Source organism: Choristoneura fumiferana, chromosome 5, assembly GCF_025370935.1.
Source record: "Choristoneura fumiferana chromosome 5, NRCan_CFum_1, whole genome shotgun sequence".
NCBI classification, from domain to species: Eukaryota; Metazoa; Arthropoda; class Insecta; order Lepidoptera; family Tortricidae; genus Choristoneura; species Choristoneura fumiferana.
This window is the reverse complement of record NC_133476.1, coordinates 17068848-17088235: the sequence shown is the minus strand read 5'-3', so window position 1 is coordinate 17088235 and position 19388 is coordinate 17068848. Positions and strand designations below refer to the sequence as shown.

General features: G+C 35.4%; 1 protein-coding gene across 1 annotated transcript; it reads left to right on the top strand.

Annotated features, from left to right (window-relative positions):
* Window positions 1-524: 524 nt before the first annotated feature.
* Window positions 525-17900, top strand: LOC141428280 (fringe glycosyltransferase-like). Its single transcript, XM_074088178.1, has 9 exons — window positions 525-1043; window positions 6818-6866; window positions 7288-7390; window positions 14537-14681; window positions 15089-15192; window positions 15752-15822; window positions 16278-16455; window positions 17069-17151; window positions 17772-17900. The coding sequence occupies exons 1-8, from the start codon at window positions 729-731 to the stop codon at window positions 17121-17123; spliced, it is 1020 nt and encodes a 339-aa protein (XP_073944279.1). The 5' UTR covers window positions 525-728; the 3' UTR covers window positions 17124-17151; window positions 17772-17900.
* The last annotated feature ends 1488 nt before the right edge of the window (window positions 17901-19388 follow it).

Here is a 19388-nt window from a genome sequence, read left to right as displayed (position 1 = left end):
TCGTAGGTATGGCTTTTCAAACATGACGTTAAAGAGACAAGGTACAAAAGTGATCACTTATTTATGACGTCGACTGTACGTAAGCCTGAATATAAAACGCGTAAACCCGATAACACTAAATATTTAACTCAAAATTAGTTTTTCAACAGTTAGTGTAAAATACAATGCCACATTATTGTAACTTTTCATCCTACCAAATTAATATAAAATTAAGCTGGTAACCATAAAGAAGGATAACTTGTGTCAAACCAGTTTCTTGGACGACTCGGAACATTGTAATTTTGATTTTGATTATGCAATTCACGTCAATGCCTATCATTTTTTTTAATAAAAATGCGACTCCAACAACGGCAATACTGTCGGTTGTTAATATCGTCAATGCAACGTTATGAGCAAAGTTCAAAAGTTCTCCATACTGTAGGCGTCAATTACTCCAGCCATTGACACGGGAGTAGCTGCCGGCGGTGCAGGCGACCGGCGCACGCGCAGGTAGTCGCTGCGCCGAGCGACGCGGCGCCATCCGGCCTCTCACTCGCACCACGTGGTGGGGCGGCCGCGGCGAGGAGGCGCGGGCGTGTTTGAAGCTCTGTGCTACATTTTTATTAGTTTGTAACCGTTCTCTGACAGTGCAGCGACGTGTCTCCCCCTGCTTTTCGTGTTTACCAATAACATTCCGATAAATAATGTCGGACAGATGAGTGAAAAAGTGGTGCAGCCTTTGGTAGCTTATGAGCGCGTTGGCGCCAGCCTGCTATAGCATGACGGGCCGAAAACTGATTAAAGGAGTTGCTGTACTGCTCTTTGTCGGGTACTTCAGCCTCCTTGTTTATCAGGGAGGGATAACTTTCAGTTACCAGGAACCCAGAGTGCAAGTGCCAGTTCTTTTGATCGAACCAGTGACTATAACTAATATTAATGAAAGTGATATAACGAGAAACATAACATTAGAGGATTTGTTTATTAGTGTTAAAACTACACAACTTTATCAATATACAAGACTACCCATTATATTGAAGACATGGTTCCAATTAGCAAAAGAACAGGTAAGATATAAAAGATAATAATTATAATTATGGTTTTGTTTTAATTTTACACTTGGATTTAAATATGGACATGGGAGTGATAAATATAGGCACATAACATAAATGTTAAAGAAAACTGACATTTGTCATGCCCAAAATATAAAGAAACACGTTAAATAACAAGATTATTCAAATAAGATAAAGCAGATACCTTGTTAGTGGTCAACAAAATTTATTCTTACAAGAGCTATCATGAACCAGCATCTTAATGACTTTGTAACAAAGGTGAATATAAAAAACTCATGTTTTAGTCGGTGACATTAATGAGTCGTGCAAATACGAGAATGACGTCGAACCGAACGTGTATCATTTGTAAAAAATCACTCCGGAAGTAAAGATGTTTAACGGTCAATGAAATCTGCTTTCACGTTTAACTATTATGTCATTTTATTTTTATGTGGTTCACTTCGAATCCAATAATAGTAAACCGAACGGTGATAAAAAGACGGCCCGCAGAGTTAAGATTCAATACCAGGGTGATAAATATTCTAGAAGTAATCGCATAAAGTATCTGTCTCAGGTCAATATTGCCATTAGCTTCGGAACCACTTATAAAACAAAGACTTAATTTTCTCCTTACTGTATACGCAACGAATCTTAAACAAGCTGAAAAAGTACGAGTTCCTTTAATAAACTCGTTTGAAGCGTCATTTGAATTTCCAACACATTATTATTCCACGAGCATACGGGACAGGACTGACACAACATTATTATGCAAAAATTTGATGATTCCATTTATCACTCAGCCGAAGTACGATCAAGTGTGATTTTGGATATTTTGACCAATTTCTTGAGAAAAAAACGTCGATCGTTGGCATAGAGCGTTAAATCACGAACAATAGAGAACGGTCCCGATTCAGTCGTGCGCTCGTTTAACTTGCATTTCCTGTATGGAACGTGCATAATCGACCGTTAATCCGGCTCGAAGGACTAACATAAATATATTGTGCTCGGACCCTGCGCTCGCGCCGCGCGTGGCACGAAGGCGCGCGCCGACCACGTGACCCGATTGTGATGTTGCATTAGCCCTTTTGTATCGAAAGCTCGTGGTCGATCGGATTTCAAATCGTGCTCTTATTTAGAAACTGTTATACATTGTTCGTATACTTAACTGTACCTTCTGTTGTCAAGTTGCTTTCAATCAAGCTTGTATTGTTCACATCTTAAAAGATTGTACTAACAATAGATAAAGTAAGTGCTCTTTTTAAAGAGAAAGCAGGATATTTGTAATCGAAATAATATTCTTGATATTAAATAACTTAACGCAACAGCAATTAAATATTTCATTTCCTTTATTGACAATTTAGCAATTAACCGGTTGGTTACCAACCGGAGTATATTTCTGAGCTGAGGTCGTATGTATTCGCATAATATTTAAAGCCATAATGTTAATGTTTGTCGTAATCTTGGTTAGTTCTAATTTTATTCCTGCTGAAACCGTAAATTTTTCTAATTTTTTTTAAATGGTCATTCTAAATTTAAATGAAAATGTACGTACCATTATGTTGCTGGGCACCACTGGTCTAGTCTCAGAATGAGAGGGTTTGGGCTGTAGTTCGCACGCGGACCCAGTGAACATCGGGAACTTCACACACACGTCACTATTGAAAAGATACACGCCACAGCATTAATTGGTTAGGTTTATCATCATCAGCCAGAAGTCGTTGAGACTGTTCAGTTGAATAAAAGCCTCCCTCCTTCACACCACAATGATCGATAAATCACCACTTGCATCCACTGGTTGCCCACAACTCTTACGAAGTCGTTAGATTAGGTAAGGTTTGTTTCATAACAATTCCGAACAATTAATGGATTCACAGTTCATCATCATCATCATCATCTCAGCCGTAGGACGTCCACTGTTGGACATAGGCCTCCCCACAGACCTCCAGTTGCTTCGGTTGGCAGCGAAAAACAGTTATGAAGAATCAATTAGCCGATATGGACCCTCTTGAACCTAGAGCGACAGTTGGGGTTGTCTATTTTTTTGCAATGTATAGTCAATCGAATGCTTTCTAAGTCGTTTCCTGTAGTTATTTAATTTTTATATACTAAAATGTATTTATTATATCAAGATTAAGCAATGACCTTCATTTGACTATGAAAAAGATGACGTAGACGGTCCAAGTTGTACTTTATTCAGTGAAGATAAGAATCCTTCACAATTCACGCGCGGATCATACTATGGAATTCGATTCGGACCCGCAATGGACGCAATCTGACATAATAATACTGACAGCGGCAGTATCTGTCATCCTTCCTTGTGTCATTCTTATATTGTTTTCATTGCAACGAACATTGAGCATCGAATGAACTATAACTCTAGTAAAATACTCTGGTAGACTCAGACACCTATTGTTATGACTGGATATTTTCCATCATCATTATTCATCATATCAGCCTAAGGATGTCCGCTGTTGGACATAGGCCTCCCGATATTTAGATATTACTAGTTTGTCCAAATATCTAACTGACTTTTTAAAAGCAAAAGCAACAACAGCTATGCGACACTTTTGTTGACACACGTCGAAATGTTTCCGGCTATCGCGTTTCTTTGGTTAGCTTATCTCCGTTGTTTTGAAATTGTGGCACGCACCTTAGCAAAGTTCTGAGAACTCTGATCCTTATCATGTTATAATGTAACCACTCCGTGATATATGTTAACAAGACCCTAATAGGACAGATAGAGGTGACTGACCCGCCCTTTCGACTCAATGACTTTTAACTACTTAACTTCTAAAGTAATTAATTACAGCTACAATAAGTTACTATAGTAGGTATGTATGAGGGTGCGCTTCCATAGCAGCAAAGCGGACACGAGCATAATCGACCACTCGTGTTAGTTATAATTCTAGACACATTTTAAATTAACCTTTTACCTTGATACTTCGCGCACGAGCACGACTACTCGTGCAGGAGAGCTACCTCTGTGTGACACATTAATTTTGATGCAGATTCACCTTCCTCCATATGCACAAAGATTAACAGCACCTACTCAATAGATAAGTAAGTAAAAACACTCAATAGATAATACCAAACGACCAGACCAAGCTAGACCGATTGCTCGCCCCCGAAAACCCCCACATAGCAAATTTCATCGAAATCCTAAAAACAGTTTCGGGGATCACCGGTATAAATAAATAGACAAGGAATACTCCTTTATATTTAGGTATAATAAATAACGTCACAGACTCAACTACCACAAACCACTCACTCTATACCTATGAAATCTTTCTCAAAACTGAGGGCGTATTGTCGCGGTGACGTTCGCGATTGGATTCACTATCTCTTTCTACTCTCGGCCTTATACCGTCTGACAGAAAGAAGTGATGAAAACGATTATGATTCCAAGTGCATTAGATAATAAGGCCTCAGAGCAGACAATCGCACCTAAACACCAACCAGTAAATAATCAGAGAACGTACGTTATTTTCTCATTTGTCTACATTACAAGGCAGGGGAGAGCTGGACGAGATACATTTGTAGGTATTTGAACAAATACGTTTTTTTTCTTTTCCACAATGCCTAGATTTACCTTGTAAGCGTATAAGTGGTCCCATAAATAGCGCAAATGTGCAGTGACATGTCTAGGACATGTCTAACCAGATACATTGGCATGCAACCATTGTCTTTTTTCAAAAACGATAGTAAAATTGTGGGATAAGTACTACAAGTTTTCTGCTCTGCTGCTATAGTAATGCACCTATCTATGTTCAATCTTAATAAGTTTTTACAAGCTTTTTTGCTGACTGTACTTTTTGACTTTATGATACATTTCCGTATCAAATATCAAGTCGATGCTGTAAACTAATGAGGAGTTCCGTCCTGCGGAGGTATCCTGGCCGGACCACCAGGATGTCACTGCAAGATAATTGTATTGTCACCAGATTTACATAAGCAATTTTAAGTCAACCGAGCACTGGAAGTGGTTCAAATTTTGCTTCCAAGATTTGACCCAAATAATTAAACATTAGGGCAAAAAGCTTGTAAAAACAGGAAAAATAGCGATAGTGTTTTGTATTTTATACAAATGCAACAAGTATTAACATTCGCCACTGTTCTATAGAAATTAAGTGAAAAGATTAATGGAATTTTGCGGCACGACTGTTAGAATTTCTAAGCTTGTAGAATAATCGCCGAGTATTCATCAAAAGGTAATTAGTTTTCGAAGACACGAAACAAGACAAGAGACAGCTAAAGTCATTACCAAGGTTTTGTTTTCCGTAACAAAGGGCGAGAATCGTAAAACGAAGCCATTTTGGGCTTTCTTTATCTTGCTCCACACCACCTTATGCAAACATGTCGTGTGCAAGCCAGCGAGTGTCTAATGCTATTTGCGGACTTCCAAGACTATTTTTATCTGGAAGAGGCTTTACAAACTGCACAGTTTATTATCTCTTAGCACGTAAATATATAGGCACGAGCCTCCCGGATGCGAGAACTCGGGCTGTTGTAGTTAATACATACCATAAATACATAATCTCTAATCTCTGTTCAAGAATGAATTAACATGGCCTCTGAATTAAAGACACACTTTAGTATAAAACAACTTTATTTTGCACTTTCAGGTAGTGGGTACCTAATACATCGATTATGTTGCTAATTGAGTCTTTAAACAAAACTACTAATTGCTTTCTATGAATTTCGGGGCAACATGCCGTTACCCCTGGCACACCGCCATTTATAAATATAATAGTAATTGGCGTGGCATGATGAAGAGACTTCTATATTGTAAAGGTCGAATTATTTGGACATGGTGGAATCCAACTAATTCTTAGGCTTAATCGGGAAAATAGAAATCCATTTACTCCTGTGAAACCGTTTTACTTAAACATAAACGGAAAAATCCTTTTGCTCTTGTTTCTAATGCTAGATCTCCCTGACGTTGGTTTTAGAGGAACAATTTCCAGTAGAAAATTCATCCCAGCTTTTAACACAATGAAACAATTGTCTGAAGTTTAAAACAATTTTGCTAAATAGAAACTTGGTTATAAATCTTTAAGGCTCATTTAGCAATGTTACATCAACGAATTTCCGAAGGCAGGGGTATTGCTCGCCGGTGTTCTGTCAACGTGCAACAAGATTGTGTCTGTTCCGCCCCAAATGCTAATGTGGCGATATTACTTATAGCTGAGACTCGGTAAATTATCTGAAACGGCGGCTCGATAAATTTCAAAGTTAAGTTACAAAATACGTCTCATTGAATTTTAAGCAGTTTGTGTCTAACTAATTTTAAGCTTAGGCAGATAAATTTGCATTCATTGCTCATTTCATCGATTTATCATTGCTTACACATTTCTGCTTACATTCTATATAATTATATTCAACTTCATAATTCAGACCTGCCTTAGTCTTTTGTTTTGTTAAAGTCGTATGTTAATTCATTATTGTCATACGATATGATAGAAAATTGATCGTTATCGATCACTTTGGCAAAAAACGTTTTATCACACTCACCTTGAATATTGTCTTGGCTGCTCGTAATATATGCACCATTGTTATTACCTTTTGTCTTATTATGGACTCTGACAGCCGTAGCAAAGAATTCTGTAGCTAGCGTTTATTATGATTATGTGCGTTTAGTCGTTTGTGCTGTAGGTCTTTGAACGATATTGCCGTCAGTTATAAGTTCAAATTGACAGAAAGACACCCCATGCTTAAAAAACATCTAGAGCTAATAAATTTAGATTATCCATAATAAAACTTAATAAAAATTGCTATCACTATTGTTACAGATATGGTTCTTCACAGACATAGACAACCCACAACATCAAAGTCTAACAAGTAAGTCTTGATTTCTCAAGAATGTACTGTTCTCACAATATCAATGTTCGGTTCGTCAACTATAAAGATAAAATGTAATATAATTTTTGGCTTCTTTTTATACAGAATGAAATTTTTAACGTGAACGAAACGTGAAAGTCAGTTAATGCTGGACAATATAACATATTAACTAATTTGTTGAAAATAGTCTGATAAAATTCTGGATGTATTGTGAGGGTTATAATGTACAGAATTAACTGTGTTTGAAACACTAATTTTGTATCGTATAAAAAGTTCCACCGTTTACATTATTGCTATATGCCCGTAAAATTAATAACCTTTACATATTAATTATACGTAGAAATAAGTATTTTGTTAATGAAATGAAATATAAAAAAATATGATGAATGTTAAAGCGTTATGATTTCTTTATTGTCAACAGATGGTCACATGATAAACACCAACTGCACGACATCACACTCGGTCAACAGTCTTTGCTGCAAAATGGGAGCCGAATATGATTTCTTCTTAGAACAAAAGAAAAAGCAAGTATTATTTTTTACATAATTTTACAATTAGGTACTATTTTGGCCTAAGAGTAGACAATAAAAATATACACACACAGTAAAATATTTGCTTAATGTTAAACATTACTTTAGTAAGCAGTGGATAAGTAACTGAGGTTATTTGTGCTCTGTGAGTAGGCAGTTATACCTAGTGCCATCCACGAAAACGCGTGATTTTGTCAAAATTAGACATTAATGACATTGTAATAAGGACCACGGCACGCGTCATCGTGAATGACTCTACCTATACACGTATAGAAATATAATAACCGATTACTACACATAAGGTAGAAATCGTATGATGGATGAAAAAAAAACGAATATTGATGATGATGAGTGATGCAATTTAAAAAGGCTTTAATTAATTAAAGCGCTAAATACCGTTAACAAAGAAACATCATGAAAGATGAGGCTAGACATCAATACGCTATCACACATCCACAATTCCGAGCAATTATAATGCAATCAAAGCAGATTTTCACATGCGACGGATACTATTAATCTGTATAATTACACTGAACCTGTAATTAGGTTTACAAGCTTATAAATAAAGAGTTGCGTGATACGTCAATCTGGATCAAGAGGAAATTAGTGGTTGTTTGAAAAGGCGGGGCTAGTCGCTGGATTAATGAGAATAAAACACACATGTTATACATCACGGGTTTTACCGCTTAAACCGTATAGCCATCAACCTTAAACGTAACATGTTTGATTTAAATGAGCACTAAGAATTTGAGTTTGTTTAGGGCATAGCTGTGGCGAAAATAATGCTTTAAATACTGTCTAAGCAACGTTGCGTCTTGTACGTCCTAGAATAGAGATTATTCTGGGTGGAACCAAATGATAATCCTTTACTTAAGCAGGTGATAGTGTTGCTTAAACTGAACAACTTTCTCCAAGGAACATAGGTCGAAAAACTATTTTTTTTCGCCTTTCCATAGTAGTCGATCAGCTAACCAATACAATTTTGTATGGAATTCTGATTTTTTTTTTCGTTTTTCGACCTATTTTCCTTGGAGAAAGTTGTTCAGTTAAAGCAACACCATACCTGTTTAAGTAAAGGATCATCGATTGTTTCCACCCTGTATTAACATAGCTGTTGCGAAAAATATTGAAAGCTTCAAACATGTCGTCGAAGCTCGATACTCACTCACTTAGAACAATAAGAAATATACTTATAACCCAGTTAGAAATTATCAAGACTATCTGACATTTATCGTAGCAAATTGATCACGAGAGAGTGTTAAAATTGAACGTATACTCCAAACCCGGTTAAAGCAACAAATTATAGGCTATGCCGATCTCATTCGCCAACAAATTCAATTTCACATAACGGCTATAATCTTTTCAATTAATTTAAGTACAAATCATTTCTATGAAGATTAAATTTCCAATGGTTCGAAATACCGCACTGGGTACACATTTGAAGTGCGCTTTGTTTTTATTAAAAACAAGACGCTCTTAACTTCTGTTTTTAGAAGTTTGTCCGTGTAAATATTGGATTTCCGCTTTGTTTGAGAAGTCTAATGATCATATGATGAGTCTCATGTTGTATGCGCGCACACGGACAAAGTATAAAGTGTTCAAACAGTGCTGTTTACGATTCGCTGGGATTTCATTGAAATAATTATTGAATTCAAGAACGGTTTTCAGAGGGGCGTCATTTAAGAGTCGCCAGCTCAGCATCAGGTATAAACGCTCTTAAGACTTACTGCTACTATTCTTTGATAATAGTAACATAAAATTCATAAAATCTTTATCATGCATGAACGTGATAATATATACCAGTGGCGTGGCATCGTAACAACTCTATTCCCACCGGGTTGAGTAAATTTTTTACCTGATAACAAGTGATAACAACTATGACAAAACTTGTATATACTAAAGCGCTCGGTTTTTTTTAATGCTATAAACGCTGCGTTTGACGCATACCAATTTGCATCAGATATCGGTTTTTTTTGTGAGTTGTACTGAGCTAGGTTTTTTTTTGGCAATAAAGATTATTTTTACTTTTTTTTTTTTAGATAATCTAATCACCAAACATTATTATCTGATGATACAAAATTGATGTGCGTCAAATGCGTTGCGTTTAACGCAGCGTTTATCACATAAAACAACCGAGCGCTTAACTACAACGAGCATGATTGGAAGACATATCTAATTCTCGCTTCTCGCACTCTTCGGGTTGCCTAGCGAAAATGTTCCTTCCACGCCACTGTACTATACTGTTTATTACTGTATGATATAAAGTAATTTGTAAATAGCTTTGAATTAACGGCAGAAATTAACGTATAGTGTACTGAGATAGCTTCCCCTAGTCAGTGTCCTTACAAGGTTTATTATTCTAAAAATAATCCACATCAAACAACCATCTCTTAATAGACGGCAATTTATCCCGTCATCGGCATTCCCGAAATTTGTTTAGGGACCACCATTCACGGACCCTCAAGCTTTTTGCCTAAGCATGGTAGGCTACTCAAAGGCTTTTAATCTGCGGTCTCATCTCGAACCTCTGCGTTCAAACACACAACAAACGTTAATGGTTTTTGAAGAGCAAGTCTAATATTATTTTGGGCTCACAATAATTTTCACGCGTTTACACAGATCTCTGACGGATGTTTTTGTTGGAGCATCTTTGTTTTCCCACAAAACTCGTGTTTAAGTTGGTCAGCTCAATCAATTACGCTGTAAATCGTAAACAGTTTTTGAATGTGGAAGCTTAAGAAGTGAGTAAATTAAATTAGAATATAATTAGTAAAATCTTCAGACGACCGGATAGCCAAGTGGTTAAATAACCTGACTACGAAGCTTGAGGCCCCGGGTTCGAATCCCGGCCGGGGCAGATATTTGTATGAATAATACGAATGTTTGTTTTCGGATCTTGGATGTTTAAAATGTATTTAAGTATGTATTTATCTATATAAGTATGTTAATCCATTGCCTATCCATACTCGTAGTACGAGCTTTGCTAAAGCTTTGGTAAATTTCAAGTTTTATTGTGGACTGTTTACAAATAAACATTCAGAAATAGCAACATTAAAGTTTTGTTGATCATAGCAATAATAAACAGATCAAATCTTTAAATGAGTATTAAAATTGTATGTGTAATGATGTCGTCAGTCTATGTCACGTCTGCTAATTACTGTTTACAAGTATGCTCATTAACATGCGTAGAAGTTTTAAAACTTGATAGAATATATTATATAGCAAATAATCAGTTATGAATTTTTGGGTCTCGAGAGAATGAACATAAACAAAGCTCTAAAAAGCTTAGTTTAAAATACTTTTTACCCCTCTCATCGAGTCAAAATGGCGTTAAAGGATTTTTTGAAATCCTTTTGCCATTTGAACTCGTTTGAGGGCTGTACGAAGATTTAAGAACGGCCACTAGTTGGTACGGAACGATCTCTTTATCGGGCCCAGGTGGCCGGCTGGTTTAATAGGATTATGGTCCCTAGACGCGGAACTAAAGTCGTTCTAGATGATCTAACATTTTTAAGGGCGCAAAAGCTTATAGTACCTACGAATCTTTTGACCAACAAAGGATCACAAGAATCAGGTTAGTATAAAAATACTTGACCTATTGATAGTTCCATTAGTGACATTAGATTTAAAAACTTTTAGAATTGACATAAAACTTTCTTAAAATATAATTTAAAAAAATAATGTCAATAACTGCAAACTAAGAAATAGCTACAAAGCAATATTATTTTCTTTGCTAAGATAGTTAATCGATTAAAAAAAGAACTATACTTATTTGTGTACGCATAAAACAAAATTATTCCTCTTCGAACGTTTGGCATTCATTATTAGATATAAATGTTATGCAACTGCAAAAACTTCAAAGTTCTAAATATTTGTATAAGTCTGATAAGGGTTTCTGATGCTCTGAATGTTGTACTTAGTTTTCGTAATCTAATAAATTCGCGCCACTGTAGTTGTCACCCTGGGCAAAAAGACGCCCAGCAATGTCCTCTTCCGTACACTTTAGTTCTCCGTCCGGACACTTCAAGCGAGCTTGGTTGGTCGGCTCGGACTCGGCATGTACTATCGCTTGTCCTACACTAATCTCCGCCGGGCATTTATGGCCTGGCTTTAACTGCCGTTTTACTTCTATTCGATATACTTTAGCTATTACAAATTGCGTCGTTATTTCACGGCGTTGAAGTATTTTAGAAATGATTTTGAGTTAATAATCGAGAATCGATTTTATCGTTTCAATTTTTGTGATTTGTCATTTGACTTTAGTTAAAATGTATTTCTGTGGTGAATACGATTATGATTCCGATTGCGTTAGACAATAAGAAATCTGGAAATACAATAAACACGGTATAATTAAGACGAGGGTTATGATACGTAACAATACGACGAAACGTGACAATACGACGGATGGATTATTTCATACTTTGCGGAGGTCCATATCAGTGAAGTACTATCTTTTACCTTGCCACTTTCTCAACCAAACTAACTGCTACCGCTCGATTCCGTGCTTGCAAAATATCTAAAAATAATTTAAATGTAAATAAAGCAAGTTTTATCAGAAAATACTTGGTTAAAGTGTGCAACATAACCGAAACGGCACAAATGAAACTTCAGATAAGTCTTTAATAAAACGCTGTGTAATCACAAAGGGTTTATGAGCTTATTACCTTTACAACAAAACGTTTAGTAGAAGGAAACAACAGTTGTAAATAACGAAATATAGGCAGTAAAGACGCCATCGCAAAATTACTGCTCGACTCAATTAACCATAGCCGAGACCGATTTAATGATCTTAAATAATCTGTCTGGAGACCATTAAACAGCTGTCCGGTGTACTTATATTCGATCGGTTTAATTTCGTAAACTCGATATGCAAGAAACCTGATAATGATAACGAATAAGGTTGGCGGCGGAACGCCATTTGTCGTACGCCTTGCAATCGTGTGGTCTCGCGTTGCCGCAGCACACAGTTTATCAAAAGTATGCCTACAATAAGTAAACGCGAAGGGACTAGATTAGGATGAATATCACAATATATGTACCGTAATGAAATTACTATAATCTTGAAAAGTTTGTGCGCGACACCCTGCTGCAGTCAGCACTTGCCACACTTATAAAAAAAAACTTGATGAGGCCACCATGCAGAGGCTCCCTGCGACAGGGTCCTACCAAGTTTGAGTTTCACTTATTTATTAGGTAGAAAGTCTTTACTCACTGAATAACCAATACCATATCTATGAGCAAACAAGATAGATTGGGGATATTATGCCCTGAATGTCTAACTGATGTGTCTTTATATTTTTTTTCCATTGTACTTATTGTATTATTTTTGTAATAAATGTGATAAAAGATGTAGCATTAATTCGTTGTTAAAGGTATTTAGTAAACAGTAAACCTTTATTACAGAAGAGGTAATCTTAAGTTTTAATTTAAGTTAATGCCTTTACTTATCTGCCTTTTCCCCTTTATATTCTCTGTATAATTATATTAGTAGAGACCGGATTATATGCAATTGCATATTTGCATATTTAGCCGATTATCATCGGTTATTACATAATTTAGCTAAAATCTTATGGTGATGCATATTTAGACTATATATTGAAAATATAGTCTAAATATGCATCACCATAAGATTTTAGCTAAATTATGTGGCTATAGCCAGAAGCAATAAATGCTGAAGTAGCACTTAAACTCAAATACCTGCCCAAGTAACTCAGTAGACGTGGAACGGTATTTTTCCACATTTAGAATTATTTTGAGTGATTGAAGGCACAGTTGAAACATTTGGAACAGCATCATGTTGTTAAAAATATAAATATTTATTTATTAGTGTCGAAATTTTGTTTTTAAAATTAATAAAAAACAAAGATTTTCTTAATTAAATGTTCCATATTTTAACAACCATTTATCATGCATATTTTTATGTTGCATATAATCCGTTATCTATATATAAGTCATAGTTGTTTCAAGTTTGGTAAGCTGTCATTTAATTTTTACACATCCAACTGCCAGTATTTTTAAGTTCGTCCTCCATTGATATTCGTTCAAAATTCAAATCATAAGAACATCTTGTCTGTACATTTTTTGCTTCGTTCTGTTAATCAGTGTACTGCGGCTGCGTTGGCGCAGCTCCGGTTATTTGCGTAATGCCACTAAATTATACTACACTAATTACATACGCTGGACGCAATTTTGTTTTACAGATCCCATAGACTTTATAAATCGTAATCACACTTTTGCGTTTCCTTTTTTTTCCTGTATTTAACATTTATGGCGCTTGCTGTAATAATTATAAAGCATACAATACGTAAATTATTCAAGTTCTTTTTAATAATTATAACTGGCACTTAAGTTGAATACGAGACAATACGTTTCAAAATAAAAATAAATTATCACAGGATAATTGATAACAATTGTCTTAGTCCCAAATTACTAAGCATTACTTGTGTAATGTATACTCGTACTTGGAAATAGGTAAACATAAAGATAAAGGCACATCGATTTCAAAGCGCCGGCGACCCTGACTAAAACAATATTATTATTATTATTATTTTAAAAACTTTCAACATATTTCCTAACGTGAGCCTCAACATGGCTTGCTAGACCAAACATAGTTTTAAAAACTCTATCACAGGACGCACAATAGAGATAATAAGTGTACTTGGATATCAAACAATGGGCTTCGGTCAATTACAGATTTCTAAACTCAAGTACAGACGTTCGTGTGTTTTATTTAGTTATTTATTAATAACACTTATTATTTTTTATTTAAAACAGACCAGCGATTGACTTCAATCTATCTCACCTGATGGTTAACGCAAATACGACAAGATGTAACTCATAATAAAATGCCCTAACCGGGGACCTTTTTAAGTCAGGGTTATCTAACTAACCATATCTGGTTGTTCATATATGCAATACTTGTGACTCTTCTGGTGTTGCAGGTGTCCATGGGCGACGGTAATCGCTTACCATCAGGCGATCCGCCTGCTCGTTTGCCCCCTATACCATAAAAAAAACAATCATTTATCTTTGTTTTAATCAATCAAATTAACGTTCACCCACCCACGACTCAATGAAGGTCACTTCAATTTAACTTTATCAATATAAAGTTATTTATAAATTGAATTTTCTTCCCACCAGATGGTTCTGCCACTTCGACGATGATAACTACGTGAACGTACCACGGCTGCTGAGTGTACTGCAGAGGTTCAACTACAAAGAAGACTGGTATCTCGGCCGCACTTCAGTGTCTAAGCCCTTGAAAGCTTATTTTAGGCGAGATAAGGTATTACTTACTACAAAACGTTTAGTTAAAAGAAAAGTTTGCTTTTAAAGTTTTTTTTTGTTATATCACTATCCACCTAAAGCAGCGATATAAAAGTTATTGAAATAAAATACGAAATGAAAAAAAATGATCCACAATTGCCACTAAATCGCATGTACAAAAGCACAAAAAATGGCATATGTATACGATTAAGTATCGCCCACGAACCTCAGGGGTGCGTGGTAAAACCCAATAAGTCAAAATAGTTGACTGTTGAAAAAAAAAGACACTGTGTAGACGTTTAAATTCGAAGTTTTTACGAATTATTAGATCGAGTTATTGGTTTTGACCACACAACCCTCGCATGCCCGTCTGCTAACAGTGGGTGAATTACAATTGTATTTATTTATAAAACATTGTTGTTCCAGCCGAATGCGAACCAACTATATAGAATTAAGTTTTGGTTCGGCACCGGGGGCGCTGGCATCTGCATAAGTCGAGGCTTGGCTTTAAAAATGTTGCCTATAGCAAGGTAAGTAACAATAATATATTATAACCCTACATAATATAAATTTTGTAAAAATAGAATCTGGAGCTAGGGGCGATATTATGCCAATACGCACACAATAATCCGAAACTTTGTAAGTCTGCTTATTTGTTACCTCTTCACGTCTAAACTTCTGAACCGGTTTAGATGAAATTCTGTATAGGTACAGTCACCAGCACCAATATCTGACACAACAAGCGTGCATAAATATCTGATACGACTCTATTTCTAGCGCCGGAAGGACGTGTCAGATATTTTTGCACGCTCCGCTGTGGCAGATATTAATGCTGGTGACTGTATAGATAGTTTGAGTCCCAGGGAAGGACATGATTATAAGATTATAAATAAATGAGCCCATCTCAAGCAAGACTGTATCACTGATGCCATTTAGCAATATTATACCCGTCACAAAACAGTCATTTCATTACCAATTTTGATTTTGACATCTGTGATTCTCTATAGTAATTTATATAGATTCTCATAGTTATTATTTTAGTAGAAAGGTTTATTGTGGGACCATATTAAAATAGAAAAATTTTCACAGTGGTGGGAGATTCGCCAGTGTCTGTAAAGAAGCTAGTTTTCCAGACGACGTGTCTATGGGATTTATTATGGGTGAGTTTTTTTTTTACTTTAGCGTAACTAATGTAACTTGTTTAACTTGTAACTCATTCAATGTTTATAAGATCTTTTGATAAAACAAATTATAATCGTACGCAAAACCGTTTCAATAATAATAATAAATTGTTTATTTAGGCAATCATCCCATTAATGCAAATTATTAATAAATTATTATATTAAAGTAAAATAAAAAATATTTCAAGGGATTCCAATTGGCTGGGATTTTTTTTGACAAGATGGTTTTTTTTCGATAGTCTTGTGGCCGTGTAGTCTAACGCGCGCGATCGCATTGACCATCTCTTTCTATCCAAATCCTAAGCCGTTTGATTGAAGGAAATGGTGATACAGATTATGATTCCTAGTGTGTTAGAAAATAAAACCTCTCGTACCAAAGAGCGAGGAACAGCAAGTATTTTATTAACTATTGTTTATTGTTTTTTTTCGTTTAGAAATCATGATGCGCAGGAACTTGACTGTGATGAAGGAGTTCCATTCGCACCTGGAACCGATGAAGTTGCTGGCCACGGATACCTTAAAGGATCAGGTTTCCTTCGGCTACTCCAAGAACCAGAACGAGTGGAATGTGGTCAACGTTCCCGGGTTTGATACGCGGTATGATCCAACTAGGTGAGTAGGCTCTTCTGTATTACAGTAAACAAGCTGATACCCGCGATTATATTTAAAAATAGTTCATTTATCGCTATCCCGCAGGAACTACGCAATTTTCAGGGATAAAAACAACCCACCAGATTTCATATGAATTAGTTCAGACAGACAGGAAAGACAATTAGACAGACTACGAGTAAGAATTGATAGGTCTTACTTGATGGACTCCCAAAAGAAGTTAAGAACAATAGCTACTACTTACGGAACTTTGAAAACATCGAGAAAAGTATAAGCTATCGTGTTTTTCATCTAATTTGCAATCTTGCCACTTTACATAATCAATGTTATGAAAAACCCTTGATAAATTAATTTCTTGGTCAACTGTACGGCTATTACATGATATCAGTCGGTCACTACGCTGATAAATGTCATCGACCATCACTGAACTAATCGATAAATATCTAGAAAAATATATATATAAATATACTGCGTCTACAATCACCTGTACAACCGCCCCCACTAACAATCTCATACATCGTAAGTGTTATTCTGGCTAACTTTTCTAAGGCAATTGTATCCCTGCCACTGACGCGGGAAATAAAAGCGAATTACGACGTACCCTCCATTGTTTCAGATTCCTGTCGCTACATTGTTTTCTTTTCCCGCACTTTTCTTTCTGCCCGAGATAACCTACGAGTGGACACCTGCGCAAAAACTGTTTTTATATGTATTTGTGAAATGTTCAACATTTCACAAATACAACCTGGCCCCTGTACCACAAAAATTACAAGTACTACAAATCGACATAATTGTTAACATTCTCATACAAAAAAGTGACTTGTAACTTGTGGAATTGTAGCACTTGTAACGTTTGTGGTACAGGGGCCTGGTGCATAAGTCACAAAACAAAAGTAACAAGTACTAAAATTGTACATAAACCGTTGACACTTTTTTATATATTACACTTAACAATTATGTATAATTGTACCACTTGTAACTTTTGTGATAAAGATGGAGTATTCTTAAACGGAATTATTCTACACAATTTATAAAAAGAAGTACGGCTTGTGACATGAGCTAATAGACGAGGCGTGTATCTGGCTGAAAAGCCGTGTTTCCGTACTGTCTGTAACGAAACGCTGCTTGAGTAAGTGGGACAAAAAAAAGTTTTTTATACTGCATTTATATACCTGGCAAGGACATAGACCGTAACGGCTATATCAGTCCTCGAACAAAATCAAAACAAATATTTTTGAATCCACTTATCATCAGTTTTGTAGAATAAATAATCAGTTTTCGTTACTTATATGTTAAATAAATTCTTTGTGTAATTTTAGGTCTTCGCTCGAGACCACCTCGACAAGTGATAAAAACGTAGCAAAAGTCTGAGTTTGTTTTCGGAGAGTGTGATTTTATTATGTTTTAGTCCTAAAAACTCCTATCAATAATAATAGTAACCTTTTCTTTTTTTAAAAATAACATTAGTTTATGTTACATAATGAGAAGCATTAAAATAATCTTCACACATATTATAAACAAAACAAAGTAATATTTGCAATAAGACAATGTAAATATCAAAAATGACGATACATGAAAACTTTTCTGAAATTGGGGTTTGAAAATGAAATTGCTTTGTTATTGAGAATTGTTTGAAAATTTGAGAATGTTCGAAATTTGAATGTTCCATAGTAAAATCGTTGTTAGTGTTATTATTATGAAAAAATATAATATTTTCACAAATAAGAAATATGTTCTAACAAAACAGTGTATCTTTTAGCTGGTCATAATTTTCGGTTTTTGTACGCATTATAGAGGGTTTATGACACGTGTGTATATAGATCTAATACCTTTAAACGAGCAATCTTGTGTAGGTATATAATTATATTTCGGGGATCTCGGAAACGGGTCCAACAATTTTGATGAAATTTGGTTTGTGGGAGTTTTCGTGGATGACAAATCGATCTAGCTTGGTCTTATCTCTGGAAAAACCGGGACTTTTAGCCTGAGCAAAGCTCGGTCGCCTAGGTACTAAAAGTTATAATATAAACAGCTGTACAAAAACGTGACAGGCAAAATGACTAACTATGACAATTCGATATATATTGCTGACTTCAAAAGTACCTACGGGTCCCGTTCGCAATTCATAACATTGCAAATCATAATGTCATGTTTGTTATAATGATCATTTGTCATAACTCTTTTTTTTCTCTAAAGAACATTTTCAGGAACTTTGTAATGGCCATGTAGAGCCCTGTAGAACTTTATAGGTTAGGTTTATTTTATAACAATCAGGAATTACTTATAGTTTTCAAGAAGAAAGAGTTATGGCAAATGATCATTATGGCAAACTTTACATTATGAGTTTTAATATGTATTTATTCCAATATAGACCCATGTATACCTACTGTGTTGGCGAAATTTAAACCAAAATGTTTTGCGTTCGTACATTGCATTTATACCTATCGCCTGACACGTTTAAGGAATAGGTTCCAAACCACAAGGCTGGTCAATAAATCGACTTAAAAAATCGAAGCTCTCTAAAGTGAAGTAAATATTAATTTTCTTTACATAGATTACGAAAGTGCAATAGGTATTTTGTTATTCAGAAAACATTTTTTTTTTACATATCTCAAATAGTATTTACTGCCCAGATTGTTACAAAAATAATATAATTGTATTGCTGCGTCTTACTTGCATTTCTCTTTAGGTTGTGACACCATAAAGTTAGCTTATTGGAGAAATAAGTGAAAAACATGTATATTTATGAAGCTCTGTCCAAACGAAACAACTGTCTTCTCCAAATTTATCCGTATGAAAGTAAAAAACATTGTTTGTAAGTATTTCTAATCACTACAAAGATTGGTATTTACTCTTACAGATTCGTTCCATATTAGTTGACGATGGGTAAAATGTAGTAAGAAAGAATGTTGCTTGCAATCATTTTTGCTTAAACA